At 38.3% G+C, this 20,133-nt stretch overlaps 2 protein-coding genes across 2 annotated transcripts; one reads left to right on the top strand and one right to left on the bottom strand.

Moving 5' to 3' along the window:
* Positions 1 to 50: 50 nt before the first annotated feature.
* LOC109973917 (uncharacterized protein C1orf43 homolog) lies at positions 51 to 2,931 on the top strand. The gene is made up of 7 exons (XM_020623812.1): positions 51 to 407; positions 502 to 603; positions 736 to 844; positions 952 to 1,005; positions 1,352 to 1,491; positions 1,620 to 1,678; positions 2,050 to 2,931. Exons 1-7 carry the CDS (start codon positions 345 to 347, stop codon positions 2,255 to 2,257), a joined length of 735 nt encoding a protein of 244 aa, XP_020479468.1. The 5' UTR covers positions 51 to 344; the 3' UTR covers positions 2,258 to 2,931.
* Positions 2,932 to 3,025: 94 nt separating this feature from the next.
* tuft1b (tuftelin 1b) lies at positions 3,026 to 19,698 on the bottom strand. Its single transcript, XM_020623811.1, has 13 exons — positions 19,478 to 19,698; positions 9,473 to 9,550; positions 9,293 to 9,379; positions 9,106 to 9,180; positions 8,960 to 9,022; positions 8,476 to 8,565; positions 7,539 to 7,649; positions 6,462 to 6,685; positions 6,010 to 6,115; positions 5,450 to 5,533; positions 4,252 to 4,346; positions 4,009 to 4,104; positions 3,026 to 3,885 (listed from the first exon to the last, which is right to left on the bottom strand). The coding sequence occupies exons 1-12, from the start codon at positions 19,571 to 19,573 to the stop codon at positions 4,032 to 4,034; spliced, it is 1,182 nt and encodes a 393-aa protein (XP_020479467.1). The 5' UTR covers positions 19,574 to 19,698; the 3' UTR covers positions 3,026 to 3,885; positions 4,009 to 4,031.
* Positions 19,699 to 20,133: the final 435 nt, after the last annotated feature.

The raw sequence follows: 20,133 nt of genomic DNA, 5'->3' as shown, positions 1-20,133 counted from the left end.
ATGTGAGTGGTCTTTCTTACTCCGTTATTACGGTAATTTGATGTGTCGTAACTCAGTTGTAGCTGTCGCACAAAGCTAGCATAACCTAAACTGCGTAATACATGATGTCGCGGAGCAGCAAGTGAAGTTGCAGTGTAACTGCTACACAAGGATCTTACTAAAAGCATAATTTCAAAGTTGCAATGTGATAACTATTTTTCTAATCTGTGTGGCAGTGAGAATTCTTCTTACAATGGACAACCGTCTGTTAGCTACCAGACGAAGTTTGCAACATAACGATTAGATTCTTTTTCTAGGTAGCTAGCTAAACGACCCGAGGATAATCTGTACATACAGATGTAAACATGGCAGAGTCATCGCCATTATCGGGGGTTAATGTTGTTCTGGTCATGGCTTATGGAAGCTTGGTAAGCACAGAAAGTATGTTTGTGGTTGCTAGCTGATACGCGGTCACGTGACGATGCTGAATTCAAAGTCCTGTCACGTCTTTTTTGTGTTCAGGTGTTTGTGCTACTGTTTATCTTCGTCAAAAGGCAAATCATGCGTTTTGCAATGAGATCCCGCCGAGGACCCCATGCACCTATTGGCCACAATGCTCCTAAGGTAAAGTGAATCTCGTCTGTTATAAAATAGGCTACCTGTTGTGTGTCCAGAGATTACTGTAGTGGAATATGCGACAGTTGCTGTTAGTTCAGGTCATGAGCCAATGCATATTCCTCATGGATTAATTTACAGGGTTTGAGAGAGGAAATCGACTCCAGGCTGGCCAAGGTCCAGGAGATCCGTTTTGAACCTCGTCTCCTATCAGAAGAAGATGACAGGCTGAAGCAGGGATCACAGATTAGTCAGTCACCTTTTCGGCTCATAGTGTTGCAACTCCTTGAAGTGCATGTTGTCTTTAAGTGCAAATTGTTTTTGTGTAATGTAATAAAAATCTGTTGCATTCCAAAGGTTGCTTCAACTACCTGTACAGAATGAAAGCTCTGGATGCCATCCGTGACTCAGGTGAGTCAAGTCTGAGCTGCTCAGACTTACTGATTTTGAAGATGAATGCATTATTCTTCTCATCATCACATTACTGGGTCCATTAATGTCACACTCATCATCTTCCTCATCTTATAAATCCACTTAAGTTCATACCTCATATGGAGAAGCAGCAATTCAAACAACTTTTCATCTGTACATCTTAAGTTTCTCATCTCTCTTTTCATGATTTGTTTTTGTAAATATATAACATGCTCTTTGAGTGTACCAAATCATGTTTTTAGTAGTTACTTTGTTTCTTGTAGGTAGTATTGAAGTTTCAACTTTTCTAACCTTCACTTCTTGTTCTTTGCTGATTGGACCTCAGGAATTCCTCTGCAGGAGATTAGTTGCAGTCCCAGTGCATTTACTGGGCGCAACAACTCCCACTCTCTGATCAAGAGTAGCCACAGCACACTCATTGACCGTTTGCTTGAAGGCTATGACAGTGCTCGCCATGGGACTGGGGTGCGTACAAGTGTTTTTGTGTGTGTCAATGATTGGTGATGAAAATAGAATAAATTTTAGTAGGCTTATCAGTTCTGTCATTTGCTCCTGTATTGTGTTATTGATTTAACTTGAACTTTTTGTTTCAGGTGTTTGGGGAAGCTGAGTTTCTTGAATACCAGCAAGCTCTCAGTGAACTGGCTGATGTGTAAGTTCTGATATACTGGTGTTCCAGTCTGCATTGTTCACACCGACAGGGCAGGGTATAGTGCGTGCTTCATCACGTAATCCCTGTCACAGTTTACTACTGGTACTAAAAATCAAGTGATGAAAAAAAAACTGTGTCTAGATTTGACATAGCTACAAAAAGCATTGGCAACCAGTGATATCAGCCCAGGGGGTTTGTGCAGGAGTTGCATTTACTTCTTTTCCCTTCAAAAATCAACAAAATATGCAATTGTACCAGGGGTGCCCAAACCTTTTTCATAGAACTGCAGGATATATATGTAAAATGATGATCACTGTTGCTATTTCATTGGTAATATCCAGACGACACCTCTTTCCTCTCACTTCCCACAGGGTGAAGGCTTATTCCAGCACCACCAGCCTGGACCAGCATCACCAGTCTGCAGCCAAAGATCTGACAGGCTCACCTGTCCGGAGCACTCCCTCTACCATCCAGGTCACCTACTTGCCCTCCACTGGCCAACGCAGCAAGAGGCCTAAACACTTTCTGGAGCTCAAAAGTTTCAAAGACAACTACAACACACTGGAGAGCACCCTGTAAATCAGTGCTTTTATGGACCGATTGTCAGAAAATGTTTTTATGGCAAGTGAGCATGTGTACATGAGTTAAACAATCTATTGGGAAACAGATGTTTTTCAAGTTCAGTATTCCACATTCACAAATTAAGTTTGGGAAACGTCTTTATACACTATGTTCAGTTATTAAAGTGTGTAGTGTTGAGTTGTCATACATGGTATTTTCAAGTTATTTAAAAGAAACTTGTAGAAAAAACTTTAAAAGTCACAATGTGTCTTCGTCTTCTCAATATGTGCACGTTACACCAAAGCCTTTGTTCTTATTGTGGACCTAGCGTGTGTGTTCAGAGGACAAATATGATTGTAGCCAACTTGGCAGGGATTTCATTGTCATTTTTGTAATAACAGCGAAGTTAATGGCAAATCACCTGTATTCATATTTATTTTTTCCAAATGTAAATATGAATGAACCATTGTGTGTTTTTACAGATGTAAGATATTTATGTGGACAATGATAATGCATTTAATTAATAGTGTGATTTGTACTTGTGAGTTTTATACATCTGTGGTTTGAGATAAAAACATTACAACCTAGTTCTTCAGTCCTCTTAATATCTCCACTAGGTGGCAGTACAAAGATGCAACAACATCAGATAAGTTAGGTTTCTAAAAAATCCACAAGCACAATAAATGAGGCAGACATGACAGTATTTTTTAAAATTGTAATTAAATAAAATTTGACACATTACAATAAAAGTACATAGCTTGAACTTAAGTGTATCTGTCTACAAGGTTCACAGTAAATGGTTATGCACTTTATAAAAACGTTCATCCTGCACCGTATCAGAGAAAAATTTACAGAAATAAACAGCAACATCCGGACAATTGATGCATAATTATTTGAGTTGTATCAGTTAAACTGGAATTCTTGGTATTAAGTATGAAACCTTTTAACACAAAACATGTTATATAATAAGTGGGTTGAAGGAGCATTTGGTAGCATAAATAAGAAATACATTTAGTTTTCAGTCTATTAATACATGTAGCCCATAATCAGTATTTTTCAGCATAGCTAAAAAGTCAAAATTCTAATACATAGAACAGCATTATCACTATTATTCTGACCCACTGTAGTGTCAGAGAAATATATGCAAGTTAAATCATATTTCAAATTCAAAAAATCTGCAGGTCCTATGGAAGTAAGGTGCACGGCACTGACAACTTTGACCCTGATGCTTAAGACTGGTCAAGTAGGCTGTAGGAAGAAGCAGTGCTGAAAACACTCAACACAGTATGATTTTCTTTGTACATTTGTCCAAGAGTGTGCATAGCAAAGACATTAACAATAATAACTCGACCCACCTTTGACACTGACCTGTTGAAAGATTCTGTGTAGGAGAGAAGAGGAGGTGGAAAACCTTAACACGGGGAACGCAGGGATTTTTACTTGAACTCGTGCTACTGCCTCTGCATCTCGAAAACTTGCTGACATGGTACAGATTTGTGTTTGTACATCATCTAAGGAGTTCAGTAAAATTTTTTTCATTGTGCAGCTCCATCATGTTTCTTTTGTAGGATTCCTCCTGTCTTTGGATCCCAATTTGAATTCATTTGTACTTTCCTTGTACGGATTCTGTTTGATGCTGAGAAAGCCTGTGAAGGATGTAGTATAGCTTCAAAACAATTACCAGGTACTAACAAAAGACCAGTGGGATTTGTCACCATGAGGTCTGTTAACCTAGCTGTTTCAGCTGTATTCAAACTTGTTTTACTTACCAGTCCCTTGGTTCACATCCCACTCAGGACATGATCTCTATGACTTTGATGCATGGGAGGGCCTTGTTGGTCGGTGACATTGGTCTGAGTGTTTTACTGTACACATGGGGAAATAATAATCAAAAAATGAAAGTTAGGAGGTTTACTTGGATACTGATATTGACTATAGCAAGACTAGTAGGGAGATACGCTCTTAGCAGGATGAAATATGCATCTTGCTGTGTAATAAGAAAATGAGATCACCTGTAAACGACCTCTGGCTTTTTCAAAGTGGACTTCAGGGGCTGAGGGTCCTTGCCTTCCAGGAGGTGCTCCATGTGGTCATGCATTTCTTTGTTCTGTAGACAGAAAAGGGTAACAGACATTAAAAGGTGTCTCATCTAGGCTTTTTCTTCCTGGTGCTAAAGCATAGATACCGGGGATTTACAGTGTAAAGGACTGACATCAAGGGCAGCATCCTAATGATTAGTCTGCTAGGGAAAGTGTGGCACTTTTAGCTTCAATGACTACTGTTGACAAATCCCATAAAAAGACCAAAGCAATCATTAATTGTCCTACACTGACTGTGGTTTTCTGCCCTAGACCTCTTTGCTTCTAATGAAGATAGATGTTAAATTTTTAAACAGTGCAAAAATAAATAGTTTGAATGAAAGAAAACTAATAGTTTCATTCTTAAAAAATGTTTTGTAGCTTCTAATTAAAACTGAGTACTGTACTTTGTACCAGAGGTTACTCAAAGGAGAGTAAATGGTGCATTTTGGGGGACAATCTTCAGCCACCGATAAACACACATTTGATGTGTGGTCATGTTTGTCATGATGAATGAGCGCATCACCATGTGTGAGAGAGTATGGCCTTTTTAATGGTTTTTGGACAATAATGAATATCTACAATACAGAGGAATGAACTATATTAGGCTTTAACAACACAGTCAATACTTAAAGTCAGTTAATTGTTGGTTTAGAATTTGTTAATGATAGAAAACATATACACACCATAATGTAAATAAACAGTATATATATATAGAATATAGAATATTATCAGCCTCATCTGTTAAGCACAAAAGGGATTTAAGAAATACTGTATGTTATAATGTGAAAAATGTAATAAGGGAATTAAGTAACAGCTATAACAAGTCTAAGTAATAACAAGATTCTGATGGATTTGTACACTGTACTTTCTGGACTATAAGCCACTACTTTTGTCGCTTCATGCACACACCCTCATCATGGACAACACACGACGAAATGCATATGATGCCACTTCAAGTTACAGGTGATCGATCTGGCTGTCGAAATATCTCATGTTACAACATGGACACCTGCGGCTATGTACAACATGTTTTTTCGTCTTACATTTAGTGGGTGCGGCTTATAGTCCGGAAATTACGATATATTCATTTGTATATATTTTTTGAATGCAGGGATGAGAGGCTCCTGACCTCAGCTTCCAGGAAAGCCACCTTCTCCTCCAGATCTCTGATAACTCGATCTCGCTCTTGGATCGCAGTCCGGGAGTTCTGCAGCTGTATTATATAAATAGCAAATAAACACAAACAAAGAAAGAAACAGCTCACATTTCCAGTAGGAGCAGATGCAGCATTTCTTATTCATGATAAGTGAGTTTTGTTTTGCTCCACTTCCTTTTATCAGTAACGCGTAAAGTATCGCCTCCTCAAAATCCAATTCCCTCATTAATGGCTTCCTGTGTGTTTGTGGGCACTACCGACATCATTAGCATTGTGTGTATGTGTGTGCACGTATGGTTACACAGGAAGAGGGCCAGTTTGAGTATTTTTTACCATGGGAGTCAGGACATTTTGGCAACGGGTCTTTCTAGTTACAATGTTAAGACTTAGAGTTAAGGGCAGAATTAGGTTTAGGTCAGAGGCCGGAGAATGCATTTGATCAGTAAGTGTCCTCACAAAGATAGCTGTACAAATATGTGTTTATCTCTGTGTGCAACTTGCACCACTAGGCAACCTCTTATGTGAATAAATACCTGTTCGATCATGTGGCGGACCTTCCTCTGCTGACTTTTCAACATGTCGTCAAGGTGATGAATCTTTTCCTTCAGGATGGCCACCTCCTTCTCAAGCTCTGCACACCTGGAACACAGATACACTGTATGAGGAAATTGTCAAACTAAAAGCTAACTGATACATATAAGACTAAACACATTGTTTTGTCATTTTGAATAGACCCATGTTAGTTACTAATGTGTGTTTTACACACTATTTATAATCCATCCACTGGCATGTGTTCTGTCATTTCAGAGGATATAAAAGAGAAAGACCTGAACTTCTGTATATTAATAATAAAACTAACAGTGAAACAAATAATACTATACGATTCAATATACCAAGTTTTTACCTAATAATTTGGTTTGTTAAAAACAAAACAAAATAAAAAGAAAACTCCAACTTTGACTGAACACAGTGTTTTCTATCTTACCTTTTCTCTTTCCCCTGCTCTCTCCCCGTGTCTGCTTTGAGCTGCAGCAGCTCTGCCTCCCGTGCGGCCATCTTGTTTTTGAGGATGCCATTCTCAATCTCCATGCTTCCCAGGAGCTGCTGCAGCTCCTCCACCTGCTGACCTCTCTCCTCCGACTGTTCCTCTGCCTTCTGCAGCCGTTCCGACTGCTCAGCCAGACGAGTACAGTATTCATTGGACTCAGCCTGTGAGGGGAGCCACAGGGTGAGGATTGATTTAGGGTTTTCTAAGATATTAAGTTATAATAAATACACTTTGAAATGATGGATCAGATTTATTAAAACTTGGGTTTTACTTTAATAGTTCTGACACTTTTTCTGCTTGGTCAGTATAACATTTTACAGTTAGACACAAGTGGTCTAATGATCTAACTCGTTTTAAAAGAAAACATTCCCAGATCTCAGCATTTAACTGATTTGCATAATATGCTTCACACCATTAGGAATAATGGATAAAACTAGAAAAGACTGTCCTTGAATAAAATGTCAACAACATGTCTCTCTCTTTGTTCAGGACAACTAACACCTTTCTGTTTATTATTTATACTACTTTATTAGTGCATGAGCTCTGTCCCAGATCCCTACTGGATACTAATTATAAAAGGAAACAATAAACTATAACCAAAATAAACTGCATAAAGACAACATGCATAATTAAAAATATGATATGTTTTTGATAGAGCTGTTGATGTAAATTATTCTCCCACAATACACAAAAGAAAGGGAGAAGCAATTCATAAGTGTAAAAATTTAACTAATGGTGGATGGAGCTGAAATATCTCCCACAAAATATTCTGCCTCAGGGTTAAAATAATTGGCTATGACATTCTGAAGCCACAGTATAGCGTGTTATTTTCTTGTATACTAATTGCAGAAATCCAGGACCTTTAAGTGATTAATGATGATTAATTTCTCTTGTCAGTGTTAAAAATGTTAATTCTGATAATGAGGATGATTAAAGTGAAAGCAGAGCAGCAGAGGAGTGAGTCATAGCTGCAGACAGGAAATTGTGTCATGTTAATCATCTCGTGATACAGACCTGCAGTCTCTCTCTCTCCTTCTGATGCCTCTTTTCCATCTCCTTCAGCTGTGTGTACAGATGCTGGGTTGCCTCCCTGAGCTTTACATTCTCCTCCTGATTATCCGTAACCTGAGAGTGCAGGCAGAGAGAAAAGTGTTCTGCTCAGTGAGGTTTCATCTGGAAATCTACTTGAACCTGAGTGCAAGGAAGGGACTAACACACAGCTAGATGCCAATGATTTGATACATGTTTAAGACATTGTTTGGCTGAGAAGATGATCATTTATCTCATGGCTTTTCTTCAGGGGGCAAAATACTTTTCCTTGCCAGACAAAGAGTGGCATTTGTGCTGCTGAATAATCTGACATTATTCAGAAAGGAGGGCAGTTAAATTGACCCTACTTTACCTATATACACATACACAAATCACTGGGAATGGATAGCCACAATGCACACACACTCTTGCCCTCCTCCAAACACTACTTCCTTGGTAATGGAATTGCATTAGAGAAAATGTTATGATGTGCTGAGTCTGTCCATGAGAAATGCAATGTCATTTGTGCATGTGTATGCATTCTTAGTTAGAATGTAAGTGAGCCATTGCACAGTGTGTGTGTGGTAAGCTTGGTTATCTTCAGAGATCCTGGCATTACTGTCTGTGGAACAGTGAGCAGTTGGCTGGTGTGATTTTTTAATTTCATTTTCATCTTTTCAGTGAGGTTTCATCTGGAAATCTACTTGAACCTGAGTGAGTCTTCAGATAATACCTCACCTGGAACACCTTTCCATTATGAAAGCCTGTCATTTCTATACAAATCTAAATGCATTCAAACTAGTTTCAGCTTAAACTGGCCTTTGCCAGTCCTCTGATTCATTTATATGAAACTGACCGGATCATAAAAACAGCAAACACTCTTCTGAAGATGTTATATAAAGATGAATAATGGTAAGCTTACTTGAATGTCTGACTCAACGAAAGCAGTGTTTCTACTGGGGACAGCTGGTTGGCTGCTGGGCATACTGACTTTGAAGCCATTGGCTGGATGCTGAAGAAGAGAGAAGTGGCTGGTTAGTGGAATTAGTTTTCATTTTACTCTAAAAATGTACAACTTGAGGAACTTGTTTTGATCCCTATACTGCTGCAGCTTTGTGAATTTCCCTGTTTGGGGACCAATAAATGCCCAAGACAACTTGTCTGACCTTTAGGTGAAAACCTAAATATAGTTAAATTACAGTGAATCATACAAGAGAAAAACAGCAAATCCTCACATTAGAGAAGCTGGAACCAGCAAATGTTTGGCATATTTAATAGACAGATGGCTTAAAAATAAATCATAATTGATGTCAGTTAACTTTCTGTTGGACCAAATACTCAGTTGCCTACTTTCAGCACTATATATTCAGCAAAACATTTCTAACATTGATGCAGAGGGTGTGTACCTTGTTGTTATTTTTCTGCCTGGCTGCCATCTGCTCCCTCAGAGTCTTCAGACAATACCTCACCTGGAACAAAAACACCCTATGCTTAAAAAAATGTGTCATGCATAAATGTGGCTGCAGGAAGTGCTGCTCAGTTGCACACTGACCTCCTGAATCTGTGATGCCTCATCCGTCAGCATCTTGACACTCTCCACTGACTCTGGACAGGCTTCAAGGTAAACCTGGGGAACACAGCAGCAGCAGTATGATACATTATACAGGTGAGCAAAGTTCAGAGACGCATTAAATGTCAACTGGCTTTGTACATGGGAACAGAAAAACAAGCTTAAATACCTTAATTACTTCTTCTGTGGAACTGATGAGTTCACGTGTTTCAGCCTGTTCTTCTGGTTGCTGTGGCAGCACCGCTATGCTGCTCTCCTACATTCAGCAAATAATTTTAGATAAAGATTCCCATCACATACCATTTCCTTTCAGTCAATAAACTGCATGATAAAACTATTTCATTTGTACTTTGTTGCTGCGCCACTCCAAGGTGTAGCCTGGCTGATCTTGATCTTGTCGAGTGAGTCTAAACCGCCTGCATTGACCCTGAAATAAAAGATGAGATGACTACAAATGAGGATTATGAGAAAAACAACCAATGAATACAAAAGGGGTTCAAAATGAAAGTCACTAGTGAGAAAGAGGGTGGAGCCAGGAAAGAGAGATGGGTACTTTTTACCATAAAACTTCCCCATTACCCAAGTTCCTCTGTGAATGCTAAACAGTTTGACTGTGCAACCCAGCAACGGACACTGAGGAGACATTTCCACTGAATCCTCAGAGCCAAGTCTGGTGATTATGACCACACACTCCACTACACTCACTGGAGAAAATGAAACCAGTAGAGGCCAAAAATACTTTCATTCAAAACATCTGTGGCTACTGAGTCACTCTCAATCCAACTATATCGCCTTGGTAACAAAGACAGGTCCTGTTCCATCCAACATGCTTTCACAACTTGCTCTTTTATTTATTGAACATAGTTTGGTTAACAACAACGCGTCCAGGCTGGTGTTTCTATTACTGTATGCATCCTACAAGTATACTATGCAGTTCTGTAGTTGGTGCATTTGATTCCATTGTATATGTATGTGCACTCTGTACTTGCTGCTCTTTCACCTTCCTTAGCTCTAATACATTAGGGTTTTTTTAGATCAACAGTAATGAATCATGGCCTGTCACTTTGTCTGCCTTAATTTGATTTGTTTGAGTCCCAACATCACTATATGATGGGACATTAGCTTGTCCTGTATTACTCTGCTAATGACATATCATACTTTCCTGATAACATAGAGACATCCCTGTTAATGACTAGGAGTCCAGGAGTCCAAGCCTGTGTTAATCATTCCTATTTAGTCAAAGTTCACATCCTCACTGCTATTGATTTGGTTCAAGTTAATGAACTTTATGTAAAGGTCACTGAAAATGGCGTAATGTCACAAAGTACATAACTTTAACTTATTGTTATTAATACTTTCATCGGTGCCTAATATAATACATTGTGACCATCTAGATAATATGGGAAGCTAAAAATGACATTCCTTATGAGGTATTTTTACATAACAAAGTGCAAGATTCAATAATTCCGCAAAACAAACATGTGTTTTGACTCCACATAATCCTACTTGACAACATTTGATCTTATAAGTCCAGGTGCAGGTGAGCTCCCTAGCACCTATTTTATATTATATCACCATCTTAAATTATGTTTAATCCTTACCTCTGCAAGGTGTTACCTGTCTGTATGTACGCTCGTGCGTGTATGTGTATGCACTTGTTATATGCAGTGTGCTCCACCCTACAGTATTTGAGGCAAAAACTGAATTATCAGCCATTGTCGGGGGCAGCTGCATTAAAAAACGTGTGCTTTTTCACTTTGTGGTTCTGCTGTGGGTGCTATCATCAGTGACGGTAAGTAAACTGTGCAAAAATAGCCTGTAGATGTTTGGACTGTAATTATTTTAACTTCTTTGTTGAGTTTAGTATTAGTCTATAAACTCAGGCAGGAATTCTCAGCAAAACACCCAAACTATTATCATGATAATTATTAAAAGACACATCAAAATATAGTAATATACCAATAAATAGTCAATTAGTCAAAACAGAGCTAAAGAAGCTTCTAGGTGACTATAATGTTGCATGTTGACTTCCTTCTATAGAATACAGCTGTGCTGTAGGAAAATTCAGTGCTGGTAGGTAAAACACATAAACTGGAACATACATTTAAAGGGGAACAGGTGGTGCTCCCCTGTTTGACACATCACTGCAGAAACATTATAGTATACAGCTTAGCAACTGCTCAAAACTGTTACAACTGTACATTTTAATGGAGCCACTTGACAGATCTTCAATTACTTTCTGTGAGAATGACGCCTGTTATTATGATGAGGCACTGACACATTCCCTACATGCCACAGTCTGTTGCCAGTTTTAGCACCACAATAATAACCTTGACCTTGCACAAATGATTACGTGACACCTGTAAGAAAACACAATCTTTCACAAGACAAACAAAGGCTATGAGACCGTAGTAAGTATCCCAACCTGAATAATGCATTTTGTAATTGTTTCATAATGGTTACCATACAACAATTTGAATTAATTCACCGTCTGGCCTCCCAGTTAACACCATGGCAGTGATGGCAGTAATGTGCCAGCTTGGATTTGTATTCTGTCACCTCAAACTGAGGAAGGAACTCATGACCAATGTAACTTTTTCATTTTTGATGACAAACAATTAACATCTGATGCCTGCAGATCATGATGATCATGAAATGTGCAAAAGACAGTAACAGAACTATCTTCATTCAACATTAAATAAAAAATCCTATGCAGCTTAATGTATTACCCAGTGTACCACATCTGAATAGGCGAGGATGAAGAGTCATTAAAAAGCAACTTGACCATGAAAAAGTAATAAAATAAAACTTTAATGTGTGTGTACTGTGTTCATATTGTACAGGTCTGTCCATGGTGAAGTCATTTACCTATGCTGAGAGAGAGAGAGAAAGAGAGAGAGATCTCCTTTTTGCAGAGCATTGTTATGTATAGGTCCAACAAAATGTCATGAAATTACTAATAAGAGATATTTTGTATATCACAACTAATGCTATTAAATGTTTTGTTCTTTTTTGTGAGTGTGTACATGATGAGGATCAAGTTCTCAGACTGTCATGTGAGGACATTTGTACTGGTCCTCACAACTTCAACAAGGTTTCTGAGGGTTAACAGCTGGTGTTGAATGTAAGGTGAGAATCAGGTTTATATTAGGGCTAGCTTTGCCAACCATATGTTATGTAAACACAACAACATAAGGCTTAAAAGAACAGAGAAGGCCAACCCAGCACAACATGTGGGTAACACATTTGGTTACTTACGTAAGCAACCAATTCTCTGGCTTGCAAATCAAACACCGGATAAATGCTTTAGCCAGACTGGCAGCTCTTTGTGTGTCTGAAAACCATCAGAGCTGAGGCAATGACAGACAGGCCAATATTTCACCCTGACATCTTAAGAGGCGCCAGCTCCGGGGCTTCTGTTTCAATAGACAACAGAGAGGATTGTAGAACAGACACACCCTGGGAGGTGCTCACTACACAAAAACGCAATGTTCTGTACCTCACCACATGCGAGTGCTTCATTGCTTATTTACCACCAGCTCCAACTTCAGTCATGGGGCTGAGACTCATCCAGAGAGATTCAAAAACTATATGTTATAGGTCATAAAAATCAACTGTAGCTAAATTATAGGTATGCTTTGGTACTCAAATTAATCAATATTACAGTTGAGGACTCAATTTATGCAAAATTCATTAAAGCTTTTTTGGGTGAATTTCCAGTTTCCTATGTGGCATTCTTTCCCTGGTTAAAATCATTTTATGTCAGGCACTCTTAGGTGGCACAAGGAATATGTAAAAAACAACAACTTTATTTTATTTATTTAAACTATTTTTTATTATTTATAAAAAAGGTGTTTTAACATATTCCTTGCTCCACCTAATAGTGCATGAAGTATATTTTCTCTTTTTGCATGATTCAACTTCAAGAGCACCTTAAGATTTCTGGATTTGTATCGTTGAGCATGAACGAACCGTGAGCATGAGGCCTTTTTCTCTTTTTAAAATCTTTTTATGTGTTTGGAAGCAGGAACAGCAACAACAAAAACCACACATGTAGGAAACTTCAGACTACAGTATTGTCCTTAGATGACGGTATAATGGGTTGGTGTAAACACTGACTGCTGAACATCGAAGCAACGTGTGCTTATTATCATATTTCAGAAAAAGTTCACTATCATTTGATGCGTCATTACTTGAGACTATACTGAACTGGTTGTACTGAAGTCAGAATAACAGCACCCACTGCCAACAAATGATTATAAATTAAAAGGTGGTGTCTTACTGTGAATCTGTATGTGTTCATATTGCAAGGTGAAATTAAACATTGAATCATTGCATACCTTTGCAGTTCTGGCTTGTTCAATTTGCATAAGAACTGTTTACCATTGTTAGTCCTGATGTAATCACTGACTTGCATGCACTGACAGAAAAAAAACAACACACTTAAGATATATGCAAATTAATATATGAGTGTATAAATAGGTTGTACTACAGGTTACAATATACTGCTGCACCTCAAATTGATTTCATCTGCTGTTTTGTCCTAAAACATATTTGTTGCCTGCTGCACGGGCAGGTACAAACTCACACATTTCAGATGTTGATAATAGAGTCAGCCCTTTTATCTTTTTGGTGCATTTATAATGTAGTTAATATCTGCCTCCAGCACTGAGGCACAAGGGTAGAAAGCTCTGGGTGCTGCTTCTCTAGGCTTGTCCATGCAGCTCAGTGAATAAATTCCCATCTACAAGGACTAGCCTGAAATTTACTTACAAAATTGAAAACCAAAGCAAGAGCAAAGCTGTAAGGCTAAGCAGTATGACTTTTCAATAGCTCTTACATAACTCCATAAACCCGTTTTATAATATAATCAACCTCCAGGTAAAAAGTGTTCAGATGTTGTTCCATCATGGCTGAGTAATTATCCCTTCGAGGTATAAATCTATGTTAATCAAATTCTTATGAGTTTGATAAAATCAAAAGACAAATTTACAGCTAAACATGCCATGTTTTATCACACTATGTGTAAAATCTTCTACTGGTAAAAGCAAGTCCAAGCTAAGTCAGCCATATCCTAACATTCATGTCATGTGCAACCAGAAACCACCATGATCAATGTGTTTCATTAAACAAACGGTATTGCAGTCAAAACAGCATTCACTGAAAGCTTACATAGTATATTCACACATCACAAAAGTCTCCAAATTAGTGTGCTGCAATAAAGTGATCACAAACTGACTGATGCAAACTGTTAGCACACAGGTAAACTGCTTAGGTGCAAGTATCATGGTAAACATTTTGGTAGATAATCTGCTATCCGGGGCACCAGTTTAGTGTATCTTTCTCAGGTTGGCTTTTAAACTGAGCAGCAGCAGTTAATCCCAAGGGAGGGTCTGTTTTCTGTCTCCAGTGTCATGTTTCACCATATCAAACAATGGAGGATGAGGACAGAACAGTGCTGCTGTAGACACATCTACTCCTCTGTGACTCCTGCTTACTAGTTACAAGGCTGGCATAACATTAAGACATTCAAAATAAATGCAGTAGAGTACAAATCAGTAAAGTATAGACTAGAATAAAGTACCCAGGGCTGCAGCTGCAGATTTTTTTTGATTAGCTGATTAGGGGGTTTCATCTACAAGATGCCAAAAATACTGAAAAATGCCCATAATTTCTTAAAGCCCAAGTTGACATCTTCAAATTTCAAAACCCAGACATAAGCAGTTTACCTCTATATAAGATGAGAAAAGCAGCAATGACTGAGGCTAAAACCAGATAATGTTTAGCATTTTTGTGTGAAAAATTACTTCAACAATTAACATTCCAAAGTAATTGATTGTCAAAACAGTCAGAGCAGAGCAGAGATGGCTTGAATAGCTTCAGGTGACATCATACAAATACAAAAATAACCACTTACACATCTATCCAGCCTAACCCATGTTTACTGTTTTGGAGGTAATGTCACTGCTTCGCCTCAGCATGTGGTCTACAACAACATCCATCAGTAACCTCCCACAATCAATATAGCACCAACCAATCAGAGCTACCAAGCTACAAACGCCTCCATGGCTGGTGTTTACTGATACTGGGGATGATATCACTGCTGTCCAGGCCGACAAGAACAAACAGCTATAAATCTATGTACAAAATAATTCTAACGAGCTCGGAAGAAGAGAGAACAGAGCACTGCAGAAACACAGTATCTGAAGTCCTGTCCCAAGAGCTCACAGCCAAGTGTGAAACCCATCTATCTGTGAGTGCAGTAAGAACACAATAGTTTTATTACAAAGCAACATAGCCACACATGCTATGAATGACACAAAGTCATAAAACACCTAATACAAATGCTAACTTGTCGTGCTCCAAACAATTACGTCACATAACCTCTTCCCTTTTGATTAATACCAAGAGTATGTGTCATCGATGCAACAACAGAGGTTCAGGTTACATTATTTGTACACATACAGTAGATCGATTTGGAGTCACTTTTCCATGGCATCAATAACAAACAGGAAGTGGCACTATATGCTGGATAAAGTCATAGGCAATGTCTGCATTCAGGTGGTCTGAGTCAATAAAATGAATTCAGATTCACATAAATTCAGATTCAACTAAAGTATCTCTTTAGTACTTTTCCTTCTGCATAAGTCAAGCTATTAAAAAAAAGCTAATGTTCATTTAATGTTTTTCAAATGATTTTTCTAGTGTCTCTATCTGGACTGGCTTGATCTGTGTGTGGGAATCTAGCCCTGTACTTTGAACACATAGCCAAATGAATCATACACCCAAACACTTCCCTGTGATTCATAAAGCAGACAAAACTACAACTTCAAGTACCATCATGCACTTCACACTCTATAATCCTAAACACAAACCCTTAATTTTATCTCACAAACATGGCTCTGGTATCTACCTCGGCAAACAAAGCTGTCCGGGAAACTCCACAGTGGTGTGCATGCAGCCGCGACCCAGTCTGTCTGTGTGACTAAGTGTGTGGGAAGTCGCGACCGTCTTGTCTTGCATATGGGTGGGTGAGGCTGCACCAGATGCCCAACCCCTTTTCATCCAGATTGTTCCCCACTCAATACAGTGCCAGTCCAAAGAGGCTTGTAGCTGTTAGCCTCCACTACAGGACTGTACTGCCAAATACACAGTGGAAAGAACTGGAAGGAACATTTCCACTGATTAGATTATACACAGTCCTGGATATGGCGACTCTCAACTGCTAACATATTTTGACAGTCATTTATAAACTACAGAGCCTACAAATTAGACTCAGTAGCCTTCTACATATTTTATTTTAATCTTATATAAATATGCACTGATACATAACTTAGTTTGGACAATAAGTGGCCAACAGAAAAAACTGTAGAATGACTTCATTTATCTGGCACACAATGACAGTGGCAGGTAGCAGCCCTCTGAGGAATGCGTGATGCCAGTTATATAACCGAGATTAATGAAGCCTCTTTATGTAACAGGTACTGACACTGAGTGTGTGCAGTGTAAACACAAGTGTGCAAACTAACGTCAAATGCCTCACAGTCCAAATATGTTCATGTCTGTGTGTTCTTGTGTCTTCAGCTATCTAAACCTTTATATGTTAAACTATAACTGAAATGAATAAACTACTGAAACTCGAAACTTTGTGTTATTCATGACCATTTCAAGTGCAGTATGGGGCCCAAATCAGAAATGTGGGTTCCTTGTACCATTTTCATTAATCAACCAAATTGTTAATAGAATAACAGACTAGAAAATAATAGAAATAGTCATTAGTTTTGTTTATAACATGTCCAAATACTCAGTTATTTCTCAAACTTGTATAGTATAGTATAAGTATTTATATTTGCTTAGCCTATTGTTGCCATGTGAGCGGTACAAACATGCCATTCAACAATGTTTACTGTTACTAAAGTATACTGTAGCGTTGACAAAATAAAAGACTACAAGCCAGATAAGCTATTTTAATTATATCCTTGCCTGAACTGTTCTTGTGCTTCCCAGAATGCTCGCATGCAATAACTATACACACATGAACTAAAACGTATGCTATTTGTCAGGATGAGGAAGAAAGCTATTTAAATCCTCATTGTGTTTAGGTGGAATGAAGAAACAAAATGTTAAGTTTGCTGGATGCAAAAAAGATTTAAAAAATAATGTCTGCCAGCTGAGCCAAAAACCCTTTTGTACTATGTATAAACAAACAATCTGCTCATTCGTGCCAACATTCTGGCACACACTATGGCAAGATATATCACGTATTAACTCAATGGTTTAAGCCAATATATTACTTTAATTTCATGATAACAAGGTATGTAATTGTTAAGATTGCATTTGACAAAATTTTGTTCATGTCACTTTGCTAAATAGTCATTATACTGTGATACCTGCAAGGAAGTGTGTGTTCACAACAATCTGCAACAAGGAGAAGGTTCTGGACAGATTGGATCAAATATTACAGAGTCTTATATATGTTAGTTAAATAAGACATTGGCAGAAACAAATACATTGGACTGCCAATAAAGAATAAAGAATTTCTAGTTAACTACCTGCTCAACAAGTCTTGGCACTTTTTAAATTAGTTGCTTGGAACTCCTGGAACGTCATACCAATTGTTTTCTCAGCTGAGCCATAAAAGAATAACTTTAAAAAGTTATAGGTTTAAAATGTTACTTTATTTTTAAAGAATGAAACATGTCATGGAAGAGGTAGCCTCTTCAGATACCTCATCTTAACAAGTACCACACACTGTACTTGTGTGCAACGCATCATGAACTCAGACGACATGTTGCACACTAACCCACAGTCATTCACTGGAACTGCCTGCAGTGATAGCCAGGTTTTTCACTGCCTGCTTTAGGCTTCATAGTCTTATACCTAGTTCAGACAAGACTGGTTTTCCAGCAAAACCCCTGCGGTAAATAATTCCTTCTCATAGGTTGCTACATAGTGGCTAATGTTGCAATTAGTGGAGTTTTACAGTGATGGTGGTTGGACAATGACTGGACCTGGCTCTAAGAAGCCAGCTGGGCCAGGATTCAAGAACACTAGTTCAGAGAGTAGCAATTTTCTGATAAAACTACTAGCAGGCATTCAGATGACAGCTTGCCCTAAATAGACACAAAGTAGATAAGATGCTGGGTCAAGGCACTAATTATTTATTCCTTGTTTGGCTGAGGATATGAGTTAAAAGCAGCTTAAAAGTATGTCAAGGTTAGAGTTATGGCATCACCTGTTATGGGACCCAGCAGATATATGATGGCGCAACCTAATACTCACTGAGAAACTGAGTGACACGTCAAAACACGATTTAACCTGAATCCTGGACTTCCATAAGAACGCTCACCCAACTTTTTCTAAGGCAAAAGCAGGTTAAAAATCCAGAGAAAGCGCCATATAAGTCACTCTGTAGAAAAGGTTAATGATAAACATACAGTAAATGAAGACATGCAACAATTACCAGTGTAATCCAGCAGTCACAGCCACCATCTGTCCTGCTTGAGCATTATACTATATGATAAGTGATAATAGACTAGGGACCATTTGATATTCTCTCTTTGAGGGAATATTAAATAATCTCAACTAAATTCACTTCCCATTTAATAAATGATGTCAGTGTACAATTACTGTATATAATCAAACTGGCACAATGCTCATACTGTATCAAGTGCATGTAAAAGATTTTAATGTTGGCTATCACATTTGGGTTATTCAAACAATATGCTACCAAGCAATAGTGTACTGTGAGTTATCTTCAGTGAATTATTGTCTTGAAATGAACTGTGTGTTAGCCAAGGTGGTGTTAGGCCAAAGAAACACAGGTGTGTTGAATGTGACAAGTCTGACATAACTTTTTTAGGGGAAATAAATCAAAAGAAAAAAAAAACTACAGTAGTGCTGGACAATGTTTGCTCTCCTGTATGAACACTGCGTACTTTTCCACGGTGTATTCTGGCGTCATATGACTGAAGAAAATAAGTTTCTGCTTTTCCATATGTCATAAATGCTATTTCAAAAGCCCCACGTAGGCTATCAATATTATAAATATTATAGTTTTATGCCATTTACACAGCAGTTTCACTTTTATATGTTCATAAAGGACATGAAAGGTGACCTAGTTTGAACTCAGAATGAGATTTTCTGTAAAAGAGGTAAGTCATCCACATAGAAAGCCACACAGGTTAGCCATTTAACGTTACCTATCACAGCTGTAATCATTTAAAGTTAGTCCGGTACCACACGATATAGGCACATAGGGATTAGGTCCATGTGAGCCATTTACTAAGTAGCACAGGTGCATCTATGTTATGAACTCTGTCTTTTTTAATAAGAATTCTCTTGCATCACTCACATTAGTTGTGCGGTCCTTTTCTCGATTTTCCACCGTCCGAGTCACGACACCTGACACACCGCTCATCTTCTCAGCAGTGAAGTGAAGCCCAAACATAAAATGGATTAGAAATTATAGATGCTGTTTTATCATTTATACCACCTCCTCCTTGCAAACTGCAACGCTTCCATAAAAAGTGCGGAGAAGCGAAGAGTTTCCGCCCCCTCCATCCCTCCTTCCCTTGCTCCCTCCCTCCCTTCTTCGTCTATTCAGATAGTACAGTTGAAGCCTCCAGGTCTGCAACACGCCACTTAAATGGAATGTACTGAAATATAAATCAGGATGGAGCAAGCAGAAGTCAAACTTGGCCTTCCTACATTAACATATAAGGATTTGTATTTTGCTTTTAGTCTTGGCTTTGTCATCTTTTACCATAATTGTCAGTTCTGCCTAATAAACATTTCCTGTGGTAATGATGATTGTGATAACGAATAAGATGACAAATATAGGCTTTACATTATTGCTGCAGATAGCCTGCTTTATATTTTTGTATGGCGCAGGGTAAATTACTGTACACAAGTAATTTTTTTCTATTTACATCTGTATCCTCCTTTTAAATCCCTTTTCCTTTGATTGCTGAATGGCAATTTTCTCTGAGCAAATCTAATCATTGATGT

The sequence above is a fragment of the Monopterus albus genome, unplaced genomic scaffold (genome assembly GCF_001952655.1).
Source record: "Monopterus albus unplaced genomic scaffold, M_albus_1.0 scaffold310.1, whole genome shotgun sequence".
In the NCBI taxonomy this organism is placed as follows: Eukaryota; Metazoa; Chordata; class Actinopteri; order Synbranchiformes; family Synbranchidae; genus Monopterus; species Monopterus albus.
Note: the sequence above shows the minus strand (reverse complement) of the source record. Positions and strands in the feature narration are given on the sequence as shown.